Source organism: Ovis aries, chromosome 18 (genome assembly GCF_016772045.2).
Source record: "Ovis aries strain OAR_USU_Benz2616 breed Rambouillet chromosome 18, ARS-UI_Ramb_v3.0, whole genome shotgun sequence".
Lineage (NCBI taxonomy): Eukaryota > Metazoa > Chordata > Mammalia > Artiodactyla > Bovidae > Ovis > Ovis aries.
Genome location: NC_056071.1, coordinates 30,629,043 through 30,646,115, shown reverse-complemented (window position 1 = coordinate 30,646,115; position 17,073 = coordinate 30,629,043). Strand labels below are relative to the sequence as shown.

Sequence of the window (17,073 nt, the reverse complement as noted above, 5' to 3'; positions counted from 1 at the left end):
AGGGGTAATTTTCTTCTTAAATATTCAGTTGAGAGGCTGTTGCTAAACCCTGCATGCTCTGGGGACAGACCAATTGTGCTCGGCTGCCAGCGGGACTCGGGAACACCTGGCTAGCCCAGAATGCTCCTCCAGACGCGTGGGGCCGGCAGGAATGCTGTACCTACTGGGAGGTCGGGGCAGTTGGACCCTCCAGGCTGGCATGGGCAGACAGAAGCTGGGCTGAGGGCCTTGCCAGGGACAGACTGGCCCCTTTCTTTCTCTGCCCACCTCCTTGACCCAGGGATCTGACCTGACACCCTCACTGATGGGGTGCTCCCAGAACGGGAGGTTTCTTCTGCTCCTCTGACCTGGGCATCCTGTGGAGGACCTAGGGAAGACCAGTAGCTCAACTGGAGCAGCAGATGGCTGCAGAGGTGGCACTTGGGGGCCTTTCATTGATCAAGATGGGGGCTTCTGTAGTTGCCTCCTTCTGGCCCCTGCCGGTCCTCTTGTCGGTCCGTCTGTCCCTGCTGATCTCTGTGTTGTCTTTGTCTTGTCTTCTCTCTCTGCCACCACTGCCCCCCTTTCATCTGCTCACCAGGCTGCCTGTTTGAGCGTCCTTGCACTTCTGTGGAGGCAGCAGGGAGCCTGGGGAAGCACAGGGTATTTAGAACCAGCCAGTCTTGGATTCAAATCCTGGCTCTAGAACTTACAGGCTGTTTCTGTTCAATTTAGTATTTTGAATTTGAGCAGATTCTTAATCTCTCTGAGCCTTCATTCCATCACCTGTAAAGTGAGATGCTGCTCCTTGGCTCACAAGAGTACCCTGGGGTTCGATGTATGATGTGGCATGGGGTGGTACTGAGGGTGGCAGCTTTCCTGCCTCGGTGGTCCCAGTCTCCCCTCTCCCTGACACTGTCATGTCTCCTGCCCAGACGCCCTCTCTCTGACCCTCTGGCTTGGAAAAGGGACGGTATTCTGGAGGGATACCTGGTAAGGTGGACTCTGGTTCTCCCGTCTCAAGCTGCCTGTGTAGGTGTGAGGTGAAGAACAAGGCTGAGCAGGAGGGACACTTCCCCTTGAGTTCATTCCTGGGCAAAGCCTGCTGTCTGGTCCTCTATCTGGTCTGAAGGAACCAACCCTAAAGGGCTGTGGCAGGACCATAGGGGAGTGAGAGGAAAGGAGCGGGGAGCAGGACACGTGTAACCTGGGAGGAGACACCTTCTGGGCTGGGACTCCCTTCCAAGGTCTTTTGTGGGGGTGCACAAAGAGAGCCTCTAACCTTCAGGGATGGGGAGTCTTGGCAAATGGACAGGAGCCCTGGTTGGAGGGGAGATTCCTTCTTCCTCCTCTGCGGCAGGAGTGGTGAGATAACCACTGGAATTCAGGAGGGAAAGGCCCCTCAGTCTAGGGCTGACATGCTGTTGGACATCAGGCTGGTCACATTCCCTCTCTGGGCCTCAGTTTCCACATCTGCTAAGTGGGGTTAATCATCCTTTGTGCCTCTGGGATGGGCAGAAGATGGAGTTAGAGAATAGATGGGAATGTTTGGTGATCTATAATGTAGTAATAATAATAATAATAATAACTATTATTCTGGGCATTATCTTGCCTTCCCTTCACTCTCTGTAACACCCTCTTTGATCCGCATAATCTAGTCCTGATTCACATGTGAGTAGAATTAAAGAACCCCATGGCTGAAAGCAACCCCCGCATTTAGTGCAAATGCCTACCCAGCATATATGTTCTCCAGACCTCTGCTTGCATGCCCCCAGGGACAGAGAGGTCACTACTCTTGGTGCTGAAGAGAGATCTCTCTTCCTGGAATCTTTCCTCACTGGGCCTAGCACTGCTGTTTGGGCCCATAAATGCCAGCGCCAGGGACCTGAAGTCCTGACCAGGCCCTTGAGGCTTCCCCAGGGAACATGGGTTTCAGGCCCACCTCTTCCTGTCAAGCCCCTGTGAACAGACCTAACTTTATCCAAGATCATCTAGACAGGTACATTCATGATGGAGCATGGCTGCACCATCTCCAGAGTTGGAGTGATTGGCTTACCCAGCCCCAACGAGTCCTGGCCACCAGGATCCACAGAGGCCACAACTCCCTGGCCATTCTTGGAGCTACTCACAGAACTCAGCTAGGGCATAGCAACCCTCTCTTGTCCACTTTGGCCCCTTCCTGGCTAAGTGGAGGGCTTTGAACAGGGGATCCTGACTACTTAATTGACCCTTCCAGGCTACCCTTTGAAGCTCCATCCTAGTCTCTGAAGTTGAAAGTCGCTCAGTCGTGTCTGACTCTTTGTGAGTTGGACTGTAGTCCACCAGGCTCCTCTGTCCATGGGATTCTCCAGACAAGAATTCTGGAGCTGGCTGCCATGCCCTGTTCCAGAGGATCTTCCTGACCCTGAGCTCAAACCCGGGTCTCCGGCCTTGCAGGCAGATTCTTTACCAACTGAGCCACTGGGGGAGCCCACATCCTAGTCTCTAGTCTCTGGCAAAAAAGGTTGTTCCAGGAACAGCCCTGCTGATGCCACTGAGATTCCATCCCAGGGGCCAGTCCGCCTCACTACCCCACATTGTTGGACCTGGTTATACAGCTAACCACCGAGAAGCCCAGCCCATAGTCTTCTGTCTCATCGACAAGGATGTATGAGGGCCTCACTTGTGGCTGGCTGGGGTGCGTGTCACCCTTTTGAGCAGCCAAGAGAGGACATGCAGTTATCCCACAAGACTCTTTGGTCATGAGATTCTGACACTTCCCATTGTCTTTCCTGGCATTCTCGGCAGCACTTCCAGAATCTTGATTGGGATAGATGTAAGTTTACCTGTCTAAGCTTAAATTGATTTCTTTAGCCCTTTTTTAAACAAAAAGGGAAAGGTGCTAATATTTATAAATGTCAGTTCTTGACATATATCACTTCACTGAGTCTTCATCGCAACTTTGAGTGGGAGGATTGTGGGATCTGAGGCTTGAGAAGCAAAGGAACTTACTCAGAGTCCCATAGAGAGCCGAGGGTGAAGCCGAGACTTAAACCCAGGATGGTCTTGCCTTCAAACTCATGCTTTTCCCAGATGCTGCGCCCTGCCTCCCCAGTCCCATGCCCCATGCTAGAACGTCTCAGGTTCAGCCAGCATGTTCTTTAAAACTTGCTCTGGACTAGCCCCCTCTACCCCTTCCCCCGTCCTGCCCTGTCCTGTCTTTTTGGATAATCTTGTCTCCTGCCAGCCTGAGGGTGGGACCCAATCTCTTTCCCCACCCTGTGTGCCACATGCAGGACCAGAAAACACAGCAGGGGCTTGGAAAGAAAGCTGCACCCTGGGGTGTGTGAGACTCAGGGTGTGTGGGGTGGCGGTCTTCATGGTGGCTCATCTGCTGTTATTTTTTAACGGTTATTTAAAATTTTTTCGTGGGGGGTCTGGTGGTAAAAGCAGTTTGTGTCCGTGCTAGAAGATCTAGGAGTCATCCTTGATTCCTTTTTCTTACCCCCACCTCCTCACATCCAGCTCATCAACCAACTGCTGATGAGCTGTGTTTGCAGCAGCATATATCCTCAATCTGTCTAGTCCCTCCCTCACCCTGGCTCAAGGCACATCTCCCTGTCTTGGGCAACTGCCAGAGCCAGCCCACGGGTCCCCTGCTCCTGGGCCTGCTCCCCTTCAATCCAGCCTGTAGTCGGCAGCCCGGAGGAAATTTTCACAACTAGTAAGACGTCCCAGCACGTCCCAGGTGAGTCTTCACTGCACTAGGGATGAAGGCCGAAGCTTTACCTTGGCCTTCAGGGCCCGGCCTCCCTCTGTGGCCTCCTTTCCATAGATGCCCCACCTCTGCCCATCTCATTCTAGGAGCCAAACGGCTTGTTGCTCCTCAGAAACACCAGTCTCCTTCCCCACTCTGTTCGTTGTCCTGTTCCTGCTGCTCTAGGTTGACTGAGTTCTTATTGTCCAGGTGTAAATTCAGATGTGGCCTCTGCAGAAAGGCCTCTTCGGATCCTCCCACTCGAGGGACCCTTGAGCCCCATCCCAGGTGCTCTCTCCCACGTGCCCAGGCTTATCTTCATCGCACTTGTCACTCTTTGGAATTATCTTGTTTCTTTATTTGCTTATCGTCTGTACCCCCATCCCTGTGAGGGGCACCCCAATTAATCTCCAGCACCTATAATATAGTTGGTACATAGTAAGTGCTCGTAAGTATCCGGTGACAGAATGAAAAATAACAGAAAAATGTACGGGAGAAATAGAGACGCAACTGTGGATATGGTAGCAGTTAGTAACATAATCATCATTGTGTGTGGTATGTGTATAAGCTGAGTATCAGCAGATATTTTAATTATACGCACACATGGGAGACACACAGGGCTTCCCAGGTGGTGCTAGGGGTAAAGAACCCACCTGCCAATGCAGGAGACTTAAGAGAAAAGGGTTCAGTCCCTGGGTGGGGAAAATGCCCTGGAGGAGAGCATGGCAACCCACTCCAGTGTTCTTGCCTGGAGAATCCATGGACAGAGGAGGCTGGCGGGCTACAGTCCATGCAGTCACAAAGAGTAGGACATGACTGAAGTGACTTAGCAAACACGGGAGACACGTGTACGTGTGGGTTGTATCACGCATAGGCACGTGGACACACACGTTCCCCTGTTCAGTAGCAGTGTGACCTCTGATGAGGTCTTTTACCTTTTGGGTGTCCTCGGTTGTTCCACTTGTGGAATGGGGCTGCCTGGGGCTGGAGGCAGAGGCCTGGATGACTTGGCCTTTCGAGGTCAGCCCTGGCCAGCGACAGTAGTGCCGCAGGCAGCTCGGGCTCTGAAGTCTGTCTGCTGGCCTGCTGTGTTGTGCCGAGGGCTCTGGGAGGTGTTTATTGAAGTCCACCTGCACACAGGGCCGCTCCTCGCTGCCCTCTGAGGTGAGGATCTCACCCAGGCAGGAGGGAAGAGTCCGGGGTCAGGAAATTGGCAGGAAAGCCTGGAGACATGAGCTTGGCTGCCAGGGGCTGGATTGCATTCACAGTCTCTTGGATGTATCAGTAGCTTTAATTTTGAGTAGGTTTTCATTTTTGTGTTGGTGCTTGTAAATAATTTTTGGTACAATATTTTATTTCTGGAACTTTTTTCTTTCAATTGCTACAAGAAAGAATTTCCATGCAATTAGAAAGGGAGGCCACACATGCACACACACACACGTGCTTGCACACATACACCTGTGTTTCTACTGCTCCAAGTCAACAGCTCTTCCCTCCCTGTCACCTTGCCCTTCTCCTGTGAAGACAACACTGAAACCTTGTAGAACATGTGGGAAGTAGAAGTGACCCTTGACCTCTGTGCCCTAGTTTCCTGATCAAAAAAAAAAAAAAAAAGAGTATCAATTGCTCCCTCTTATAGCTACTGTAGAGATCACATGAGCCCATGTTTGTAAGGCACTTAGAATGTATCTGTTAAATAGATGAGTTAATAAATAAAAAGGAGAGGACAGAAGTTAACGTCCCCATCACGGCACAAAGAAACAGCTGTGGAAGTCTGTCCTTAGAGTCAGAAATCAAGAGTTCAAGCCCTATTCAAGCCCTCCCTCCCCCTGTCACCAGGGCTGTGGGTGGCTTATTGAAGCCTCAGCTCCTCCATCTCTAGAATGGGTATGAACTCTGGATGTCGTCATGCTGCAGTGCAGGCTGGGATAACAGATATAAGTGGGCTCGGTGAGCACAGAGCCCTGTACACCATGGCAACCCTGCCCCACCCTCATCCACTTTCTGTTTTCTTGTTCAGTATTGTTAGGTAAGCATTGCTCTGTGCTGCTACTAGTCTGTGTTTACCATTTTTAACGGTTGTATAATATTCCATCAAGCACCGGTGTCATGATGCACTTCGTCATCTCTATTGTGGGATGTTTAGGCAGCTCCCAGCATTTTGCTGTTATTAATAACCCTGCAGTGAACAGCTCTGTGCCCAGAGCACTTCCTCTCTGATGAATGATCTCGCCAGCTATATTCTTTGGGGCTGCTTGACTAGGGGCCTGAGGGATGGGCCAGCAGCAGTCGCTGGGAGAGATGATCCCTTCAAAGGTGGCCTGATTCCCTGTCCTGGGAGCAGCAGCATGGTTTGTGGGATTGCAAGACTCTGTGTGACAGGGCTGATCAGGATGGGAGAACATGAGCCCAACATGGCAAGGGCAGTGGGTGCTATCGAGAGTTGGGGCTAGGAGTCCTAAGAGTTAGGTTCTAGATTTTGCCTTTGCCACTCTCTATGTGACCTTGGACAAATCCTGTCTCCCCTCTGGACCTCAGTTTTCTCTGGGTACTGTGACCAGCGGGGCTTCCTCAGGGGCTCAGAGGGAAAGACTCTGCCTGCAATGCAGGAGCCGCAGGAGACGCGGGTTCTACCCCTGGGTTGGAAATGGCAACCCGCTTCTGTATTCTTACCTGGACAATTCCATGGACAGAAGAGCTGGGCGGGCTATAGTCCATGGGGTCACAAAGAGCCCAACACCACTGAGCACGCATAGCACTGGGGCCAGGGGCTAGGCAAGTGTTGGTCCAGAGATGTACTATCGAATATGGTAGCAGCTAGCCACATGTAACTATTTAGATTTAAATATAAATGAATAAAAGAAAAGAAAAAATCAGATTCTTAGTGTCAGTATCCACATTTCAACATCCACATTTGGCTAGCAGCTATCATATCAGGCAGCACAGGTATCGAACACACCCAGCATTGCAGAAAGCTCAATTCCACTGCACTGGTCTAGAGATGTTTCTGGAGACCCAGTCGGCTGAATGTTCTGTGACGCAGGATCTCGGTTGTTGTGCCTTTTTTATGGAGCCAAGAAGCAAGCCAGTATCCCTGAGATCAGAGGACTCATGAAGGGATAAAGAGGATTAGTGACTTTCCAACAGGCAGGACCTCAGGCAGTGTCCTGAGTCTGAAATATCTCCACCCTTTGTCCCTCCCCAAAGGTGCCACTTGGCCTCAGAGAAGCTGGGGAAGATTGTGTTTATCACCCCCTTGAGGGATGGCCCCCCCAAGCTGGGTCAGTGCCCAAAGGAGGCCGGTGTGAAGGCAAGGTAGATGGTTTCTGCTTCTTCCGAAGGGAAGGCACTCAGAGGCGCTACGTTGCTCTCTGCGCATGCCTGGAACACCACCATTCATTCCCTTGGGTTGAGCGTTCTCCTCCCTAGGATTCTTTTAGCAGCCCAGTGTGCCATGTCGCTTCAACCTGACTCCTCAATCAGACTCACAATGTCTGACTCTTTGTGACCCCATGGACTGTAGCCCACCAGGCTCCTCTGTCCATGGGATACTCCAGGCAAGAATGCTGGAGTGGATTGCCATGCTGTCTTCCCGACCCAGGGATTGAACCCTTGTCTCCTATGTCTCCTGCATTGACCGGTGGGTTCTTTACCACCTGTGCTACCTGGGAAGCCCATAGAATGCTGGCGTGATTTGCCATTCCCTTCTCCAGGGGATCTTCCTGACCCAGGGACTGAACCTGGCTCTCCTGCATTGCAGGCAGATTACTATTTGAGCCACCAGGGAAGCCACTTAGAAGTCCAGACCAGCGGTCAAAGAAGACAGCTGCCTCACTCGCCTTTGTCCTGCTCTGGCTGCCTCAGGCCCCGGGCCTGGTTCTGGGCACTCACTGGAAGAGGAGCTGTGAGAAATGAGTCCAGTCTTGAGGGGGATGCTCCCCTGCCCTCCACCTGCCACCAGGCACATACACTCTGGTGATAGCACATGGATTCCAGCCATGTCTGCACACCCCTCCCCCATCCTCCCTTCTCTTCAGAGGGAAGGGTTCCTGCAGATGCTCTTCCGCAGCCTGGAGGTACTCTGGGTGAGGACGCAGTAAAGGGGCAAGTGGCCACATACAAGAGGTGAGGAAGTGAGGACAGACTTGGCTGACTCTGGCCTCACCTCGGTAAAGGTGTGACCGCTGTCTGCCTGATGCCCTGTGCCCCTATGTCCCCCATGTGAACCATACTGCTCATTCTTGCTTTTCCTCTTTTCTAGGGACTCCACAGCCATGTTCTGGTTGCATTGAGCCTGCCTCCTACCAGCATTTTGGGGCTCTGTCCCTGCCCAGCTCCTGGACCCACCCCCCAGCCTATTCCTCTCCCCAGCCTGCACCAAAGTGACTCCTCAAGCTTCAGGACTCAGCGGGGCACAGTGGCAGTCACGGTAGGTGGCATACCCACCCTGCCCATTCCGTGGCTCCTGGGAATGCCTGAGCCTTCTCCATCTCTGGAACTGTAAGGATACCTTTCCGAACACTGTGTCTATGGGGATCCCTTTGGTTGCAAGTAACAAAAATCTTATTCCAATAAAATGAGATTATCAACTCATGTAACTGAAGTGTCTGGGGGTAAGCTGGGCTTCAGGCAGGGCCTGATCCGGCCGCTTCAACAATGTGACCAGGAGCTGTTTTCTGTCTGTAATTCTCTGCTTCTCTTTCTTTTGGTGATGGCTCCACTCCTAGTAGCTTTTCACATGATGTAATCATAAGATGTGCCAGCAGTTTCTGGGGCTACTGGCTACCAGGTTGAAATCTGGAGTCTCGGCTAGAGACAAAACCTGCTTTTCTGATAGAACAAACAAAAGTCCTAGAGTTGGGACTTGGGATTTATAGTCTCAGGTGACTATAAATCTCTTGGGCCCTATTGGCAAGGTTAAGATAATCCTGATCCTTTAACTTCGTACACAGGAAATGAGGGTGGGCTAGGGTAAGGGTCTGTCCTTCCCCAACCATGTGACCAGGAATGAGAGAGAAGCTTCCTTTGAGCTTCTCAAAGGAAACTCAGAGTCCTGCTGGCAGGAAGGAGATGCCTCCGACTGGGGAAGGCAAATAATAAATGATTACTAAAGATGGAGTCTGCCCCATCCTCTTTTTCAAGGCCTAGTTTAGATCCCTCCTGCTCTAGGAAACCTTTGCTGACTGCTTCCGCCAATGGTCATTTCCTTTAGTTCATGCTCAAGCTCCTCCCTTTTTATAGATGGAAAGACCACGGTTTGGTGTGCATTTCCTTATGAATACTCTGTTGGTTACGACCTTAGTGCCGAAATGTGTTGCTCTCTTTGTCTTGGCTGCTAGGAAGCTCGTAGCTGGTTTGCGGCTTCCTTCTGATAAGTGCTCGGGATGCTGTGGCATGTAGCAGCTCAGCAGCCTTGGCTTTGGCTTCCTCTTCTTCTCTCGCACATCTTTCCCTTGTTCTGATTTCTCCTGTTATTTTTCAGCTTGTGCTGTTCTTAGCAACCTCAAACTCTTTTAGAAGGAGGTGGGGTATAAATAACCAAGAGTGGCTGTAAATGAAGCATTCAGCGCTGACTGTATCCAAATTCTAGGCCTTTTCCTTTCTAGAGTCAGTTGGGAGGAGGGTCTCCCCACGCCCAGGACCAAGCCTGTCCTCAGGGAGATACCAAAGCCTGACCACAGTAGCCCCAGTACACTACCCACCTTGCCCTCTGTGGGTTGAGAATGGCATTGTTCTGCTTCCCATCCCCTTCCCTCCCAACTCCCCCATCTTATCAGAAGCTAATGAAAGAGGCTGGGAAACCCAATCCTCTGGTAATTAAATTTACTTAACGGGTATTCAAGTGGAGTAATGAGAAGTTTAATGCAGTGATTAGATTTTTCTTTAATTAATTAAAATGAGAACCATGTGTCTTTCCAGCAAACCAACTTGACCCTCTGCTTAGGAGTAGCAGGCAGAGGGAGTGGAGGGTTTGGCTGGGTGGGTGGGAGTGCTGAGGGGTGCGGGCAGCCTCCTGCCAAACTCTGACACCCACTCAGGCCAGTCCCTGATTCAGCTCCCATTTCTGAGCCCTGTGAGTGCCAGGCCTGGGTTAGACCTGAGTCACCTAGGGCCGAGGGATCTGGCAGTCCCCACGCCCAGCTAAAAACTGATTCATGATGGAGGTTTCAGAGGAGGGGTCAACAAGACTGACTTCAAGCAAGGAACACAAAGGATTTCAGGCACTGTGATAGGAGGAACTCTTTGGATGGCACATCTCGTTGCCATGTACCAGCCAACACCTTTGCCTGCATGTTCAGCCAGACCTGGATTTACCTCCACTGGCACTGGATCATCTAGGCTAATAGAGTGGGGACAGCGGGGTGGCTAATAGAAAAACCTGAGCTAACCCAAAACTACTTCTCCTTGGCTTGGGAATGCATTCAGGCCAGAAGGCTGACTGTCCTTGCTGTGTTTCTGAAGGCCAGTTAGGGATGCAAGGAAGCACTTCCCACCTTGAGCCCCTTCTGCGGGAGTCAGGTGGTGGCTGGGCATAGTGAGTATGAGTTGCCTCCACTCCATGGCTGCCTGGAGTAGAGCATAGGTCAGGCCTTGCCTGGGTAGAGCGTGGGCAGGGTGGGGACTCAAGACAGGCTCCAGAACTCCAGGGACAGAAGTTGTTTTCAAAGCAGGGAGTAAGGCTGGGAGAAGTCCTGAGCCCTTCATGGTAGAGGGCAGAAGACTTCTTTCACTGCACCCTGACCCCAGCCCCTCACTGAGCCCTGATCCTAGAAGACTGAACTTTGACCCCACTGAGCCCTGATCCCGGACAGACTGAATCATGGTCCCACACTGAGCTCTGCCCCCAGCCCCACGTGGAACCCAGCACTGTCATGAATATTCAACAGAGTAACAGGTGCTGGGGTGGGAGGGGTGAATGGTCCTGCTTGTTCATCCCCACTGCGAGCTCTGCTGCCTGTGGGCAGGACTCTCGTGCCAGACCCCACACTCTGCAACGGCCAAGATGAATCAGATGTAGTTCCTGCCCACAGGGCTGGTGGGGGAAGCGACAAGCAAACAGTGACAGCTGAGTGATCAGAGTCGAGGTGGGCCTCACTTAGAGAGTTCTTCTGGCAGCAGGTATGCAGGGGCAGTGCTGTAGGTGGGCCAGTGGGGAGGCTAAGACGGGGTCCCTGTGAGCGATGAGGAGGATGGCACCCATGGGGGTCTTGGGGGTGCCTGAGGGTGAGTGATTCTCCCCAACTCCCAGAGCTGGCTGAGACTCCCCCAGGTCCTGTTCAGCTTCTGGTGAACCAAAGAGCTCACCTATGAGGCAGGTTGCTGGTGTGCTGGGCCCCAGGGTAATAATGTTACTTACAAGGAAAGCATATTTATTCATCTCATAGAAGAGGAAATGGAACCATGCAGGGACTTGCCTAGTGGCTCTCAGCCTGAAGTAGCCCAGTGGGGCATGACCCCAGGTCTTTCCTGCCTCCTGGCCCACCCATCGCTGTTTCTGCTGTTCCCAGGAGTGAACTTGCCCTGGGAGGATGGAGCTCACTTCTTCCAGCCTCACCCCCAAGTGAGTGAATACCCCCTGGGCTCTGATGGGGGCTGTGGGCCTTGGAGTAGAGGGTGTGAGGAGGCCCTTGGCTGGTTAGGGGACTAGCCCAGGAAGGAGTGTCTTCTGCTTCCTTCATCCCCGACCCTCCTGTCTCTGAATCCCATCCCTCTGGGTTTCCACATCTCCTTGCCATCACCCCTGGCCCATTTCCCTCCTTCCATGGCTCAGCCCCTTCTGAATAACCAGGCCTAGAGAAACCACCCAACCTGTCACCTACCCTCCACATGGGAAGACTGCGGCCCTGAGAGGGGTAGAGACCTGCTCAGTATCGTGAGGCTCTGCCTCTCACGTCTCTTTAAGAAAGAAGAGAGTCTGAAATCACATTGCCTGGAGTTTGTGCTTTAAACACAAGGCTAGTATTTGAGTACTTTTGCTGGGCTGGGGGGCCTTGAGGGGCCTATGCCCATACCAGTTCTCATCACAAAGGCCGATGCCCCTGGCGAGCCGCCTCTGTCTCCTCCAGCACGGTGCCGCCACCAGACGTGCTCCCCCGCCTCCCCAGGTTCAAGGTGCTGCAAACCACCATCTAGTTTAATTCTCTCACTAGTCCTGGAAGTTGCATGATTTCCTATAGGTGAGGGCACCGAGGTGGGGAACTAGGCCACTGTCATGAGCTGACAGTGGAGGTGGATTTGCCTGACAGGTTCCAGTCCTAGGCAGTCCACGTGCTTCAGATTGCCCCTCCTTGCTGTGGGCAGCTGCTCCCTCAAGGGCCCCAGCATCTCGCACCCCCACATCCACTGCTGCTTCCCTACTTATCTTGTTTTCCAGCCAAAACCAGTCACTCTTCCCCAGAGCTCTCCACACTTGCCTACCGCCAGCCCTTGCTTAAGCTGTTCCAGCCCCCTGGAGTTCCCTTCCCCGCTCCATCTGCCCAGATCCCCCTTTGTCTTTTGGGGCTGGGCCCAGATGCCACTTCACGGAGACCCCCGTCTGCTTTGTCCTGATCAGAAGCCAGGCCCCTGCTCCTCTGAGCACCATCCCACTGTCCCGCTCTCTGGCTCCTGGCTCATGTGTCTGACATCACAGCACGTGGAGGGCAGAGCAGTCTCCTGGCCCCTAGCTTCCCTGGCCCCGTAAGCCCTAAGGGCCTGGCACACAGTAGGTGTGCAGGGAGTAGCTTGGGTCCTCGTCCTGGGAGGGGCTGCACCTCCACAAACCATGCCATTCCTCAGCAGTCCCAGGTCAGCTAGCCTCCAGCTGAGCTGGTCCCAGCCCACTGGGGAGACCAGCTGCTTCCTTTAGCAATGGATGCTTGATGTTGGGAGCTGGCTTGTCACCCCAGCAGACTTCCCTGTGTATGCTTACGTGCCCAGGTTCTGGGGGCAGGAACAAGACAAACCCCCACCTCACCCACCCACCAACTCGGGACTCCTAGGCAAGTCTGGGAGCCTGGAAGGTATAGGTCCTGGGAGCTGAGTGCTGGCAGAGGGCCTCACGAATGCTCTGCTGGCACTGCCACTCACTGGCTCTGTTGATTGCTGGCGGTGTGACTTTGAGCAAGTTGGTTAACCCCTCTGTACCTCAGATTCCTCATGCATTAACTAAGGTGATGACACACCTTCCTAGGGTTGCTGTGAGGATCGAAGGAGTCAACACGGAGTAAAGCACACAGCACAGCGCCAACACACACGCACATGTGCTCCCTGGATGCTGGCCGCCACCGTTGCCGGGAGAGTGGAGGCAGGGTGTGGGGCGTGTTCAGGGAGAGCTTCCAGAAGGTGGCGATAGGTGAGTAGCCACCTGAGAGATGAGACGTGGAAGGCAGGAAAGGACGCTGCGGGAAGACAGCACTGCAGGGACCAAGGCTTGGCTTGGGGACCTGAAAGGGAGTGTGGGAGACCCTGGGCTGGCGGTGCACAGGGGCGGTGTCCTGGACTTTAGCTGCCGCCTGGGGAGTCTGGACTTTGTCCCACAGCCAGTGAGCGGCTATGGATGGGGTATTTTTTTTCTTTTTCCTTCTTAACCACAAAAGCAATATCTGCTCGTGTAAAAACTGAAACAATACAGAAGTGCGTCCTGTTAAGAAACTTCCTTCTTCGCCCTTAAATCTCATTCTGCCGAGGTCCCACTGTTGTTGATCTGGTGTGCTTCCTTCTAGAACATTTTCTGTGCCTTTATAAACATATTTATTGTGTGTTATCTTTTTAAAAAGAAAAGGAATGAATCATATTATGCACATTACTCTACGACTTCCATTTTTCATTTCCCAGGGTGCTGTGGGCATCTGTCAGTGTCACGGAATACAGATCTCCCGTGTTCTTTTTAATCGTTGCCTAATATTCCATTGTTTGGCCGTAATGAAATTTATGTAACTAGGCCTGGGTTGATGGATATTTAGGTTGCCTTCAATTTTTCACTCTTGCAAATAATGCTTCAGTGAACATCCTCGTATATATATCTTGGCTGACACGTGTAAGCCTTTCTGTAGGATAGGCTTCTAGGTGTGGAGTTGCCCTGGCGCAGGGTATGCTTATTAAATTTTAATAGGTACTGTCACGTTGTTCTTCCAAAAGGTTGGTCTAGTTTTTGCTCCCACCCTTGATATCTGCGGGGAGCCATTTCCCCAGCTGCCCTCTGCACTGAACATTATCAAGCTTTTTAATTTTCGCCAGTCCAGGAAAACATCTCACTGTGGTTTCAACACACTTTCCTTCTCCCCAGCGAGGCTGAGCAACTTTTCATGTGGTTATTGGCCATTTGTATTTTCTTCTCTGTGAATTGACTGTTCATATCCACTGCCTATTTTTCTTTTCTTTTTGCCTTTTTCTTATGGGTATGAAGGAGCTTTTAGTATATTAGGGATTTTAAAACTTTTGTCTGTGTGTTGGAAATATTTCCCCTACTCCGCTATTTATCTTTTTAACTTTGTTTATGGTATCTCCAGCCATAGAGAAGCTTTAGATCTTTATTCAGGCAAATCTGTCAGGCTTCTCTTTAGGGCTTTATGTGAAACTCAGAAGTTTTACATCCTGCTTGGTTAGGCTTCTTGGGAGGGTTTTAAGCGGCGTGCGGGTGAGGTAGAATTTGCGACTGGGAAAGGTCATTCTGGTTGCCACTGTGTGGAGGGTGGGTGGAGTGGGGACTGCACGCTGGCTGGGGTGGGGGTGAGGGAGGACTGGGAGAAGATGCGATTGAGAAACATTCAGGCATTGGCTGACCGTGGTGAGGGAACGTGAGGGTGAAGAGGGAAAGAAGGGACTCACAAGTGATGTCTGGGTATTTGGCTGGGGACCACGTGGCTGATGCCACCACCAGCCTGAGTTAAGGATGGGAGAGGAAGGGAAATGTGTGCACATGCACATGAGTGCTCCCCTTGGCAGGGACACATGTGCACACGAGTACACACATGACAAGGACACATGTGCACATGAGTGCACACACGACAGGGACATGTGCACATGAGTACATACATGACAGGGACACGTGTGCACACGAGTACACACACGACAGGGGCACACGGGCACACGAGTACACACACAACAGGCACATGGGCACACGAGCACACACACAACAGGGACACACGTGCACATGAATACACACACGACAGGGACACGTGTGCACGCGAGTACATGCATGACAGGGGCACATGGACACACGAGTACACACATGACGGGCACATGGGCACATGAGTACACACATGACAGGGACACGTGTGCACACGAATACATACATGACAGGGGCACACGGGCACATGAGTACACACATGATGGGGCACATGGGCACATCAGTACATACATGGCAGGGACATGTGTGCACATGAGTATACACACATGACAGGGGCACATGTGCACACGAGTACACACATGACAGGGACACATGGGCACACGAGTACGCACATGGCAGGGACACATGGGCACATGAGTACATACATGACAGGGACATATGTGCACATGGGTATACACACATGACAGGGGCACATGGGCACACGAGTACACACACGACAGGGACACATGTGCACATGAGTACATACAAGACAGGCACATGGGGACATGAGTACACACACGACAGAGGCACATGAGTATACACACATGTATACATGTGTACATGTGAGTACATGCATGCCCATGTACATGCTTAGAAGCTCTGAAGATGGGCATATTTGTGTTCTGGCTCCATGGCAGGGAGTAGGGGGGTGGTGTCTGCTTTTTGTGGAGTTTTTTTCTCTACCAAGTACTGTACAAGGGCAACACACATACACACGGACACACAGACACACACACACACACACACACTCTCACACGTGCTCTGTAATCTCTACTGTCATATGAAATACACTTTACAGGTAAGGAGCCAGTCTCAGTGTAAGTAATTCACTCAAGGTCACAGGACTAGTAGCAGAAAGTGGATTTTTTTGGACAACTTGGATCCGACCACCCACAGACAGAATTCCTGCCCGTGGCACTGAGGCGCCTTTCATTCATGTCTAACCTGACCAATCCAGCTTCATCAGGGACTCTTAGGATGAGTGCTACAGCCTGACTGCCTGGGTTTGAAACATAGCCTCATTCCAAGTGAGGCAGTTTACTGCCCCTCTCTGTGCCTTGGTTTCCGCATCCTGAAGATGCAGGCAGTGGGACTTTCTGGTGATCCAGTGGCTAAGACCCCATACTCCCAATGCAGGGGGGCCCAGGTTCAATCCTGGATCAGGGAACTAGATCCCACATGCTTCAACTAAAGATACCGCATGTCACAACAAAGATTGGAGACCCCACATGCTGCAACTGAGACCTGGTGCAGCCAAATAAATAAATTTTTTTTAATTACTGAAAGAAATGCAGACAGTGACAGTGCGTGTCTCCTAGGTTGCTGGTGGGCAGTGAATGTGTTAGCGAGTGGGAAGTACCTAGCACAGCGAGGGCTGAGCTCTCCGGGCGGCTGACTGGTGACGGTGACTAGATGGGGATGTCCGTGCCCTTTACCCTCTCCCACCCCCCCATCCTCCCTCTGCCTGCCACCTCTCTCCTGTGTGCCAGCTCTCCCTCCATTCCCCACAGGAACGTCTCTTATTTGCCTTTGAAACTTCGTCCTCTGTTTTCAGCCCCCAAACCCTTAGCAGACAGTGAATTAAAGCCCAGTCAGTCAGCAAAAACCATTCAGGGGAAAACGATTCATGTTGTGCTCAGGGAATCCTCCCCCAAGCAGTTCTAGTCAGGCATTTTCCATGAGCCAGTGCATCCATCCCAACATTGCCTGGGTCCCTGGGTACCAGACCATAACGTCCAAGCCTAAAACCCCTTCGTCCCTGAGTGGGGATGTTCGAGTGTGCTTTCGAGCCAGGGGGCTGAGCTGACCCCACCTCAGTCAAATCTCTACTCTAACCACGAGCCATCGCTGGAGCCCTGACCCCAGGATGAGTAATTCTCAGCATCATTGGTCAGGAAACTTGCCCGCAGGAAACAAAAGGAGAAAGCACAGCACATTTGGGGCATGGTTCCTCAGCGCTAGCATGTCTAAGCAAATCCTGTGGTCATCAGGGTGGGGGCAAGGTATGCAAACTGGGGTAAAACCTTGGGTCTGCACCCAATTTAAATTTTCTCCTAAGCCAAAAAGCTCACTGAAATCACTGAACTTATCGTTATGAATTTCTCATCATCAAAATAAGCCCCCAAGTAAATAAACGCTTGTGGTAAAGAATGGAGCAGTTATTACCTGTTTCTTTGTAGGGTTTAGTTTTCAGTTATACTGTATCAGTCACACCCTTTTATTCTTAACTGAAAGGATGGCAAAACTCGCTTCAGTCTTTCTCAGAGAA

General features: G+C 51.8%; 1 protein-coding gene across 6 annotated transcripts in view; it reads left to right on the top strand.

Moving 5' to 3' along the window:
* LINGO1 (leucine rich repeat and Ig domain containing 1) overlaps positions 1-17,073 on the top strand; it is a 214,038-nt gene that overhangs the window by 124,411 nt on the left and 72,554 nt on the right. For 3 of the 6 annotated variants that reach the window (XM_042235204.2, XM_042235205.2, XM_042235203.2), the window contains one exon: positions 7,977-8,144. Coding sequence is in view for 1 of the 6 variants with exons in the window: in XM_060401736.1 (XP_060257719.1) it covers positions 12,956-13,049 (94 nt within the window). In the remaining 5 variants the exon portion in view is untranslated. Of the gene's footprint in view, positions 1-7,976; positions 8,145-12,827; positions 13,050-17,073 lie in introns of those variants that run through there. The other 3 variants (XR_009597239.1, XM_060401737.1, XM_060401736.1) reach the window with 3 other exon arrangements.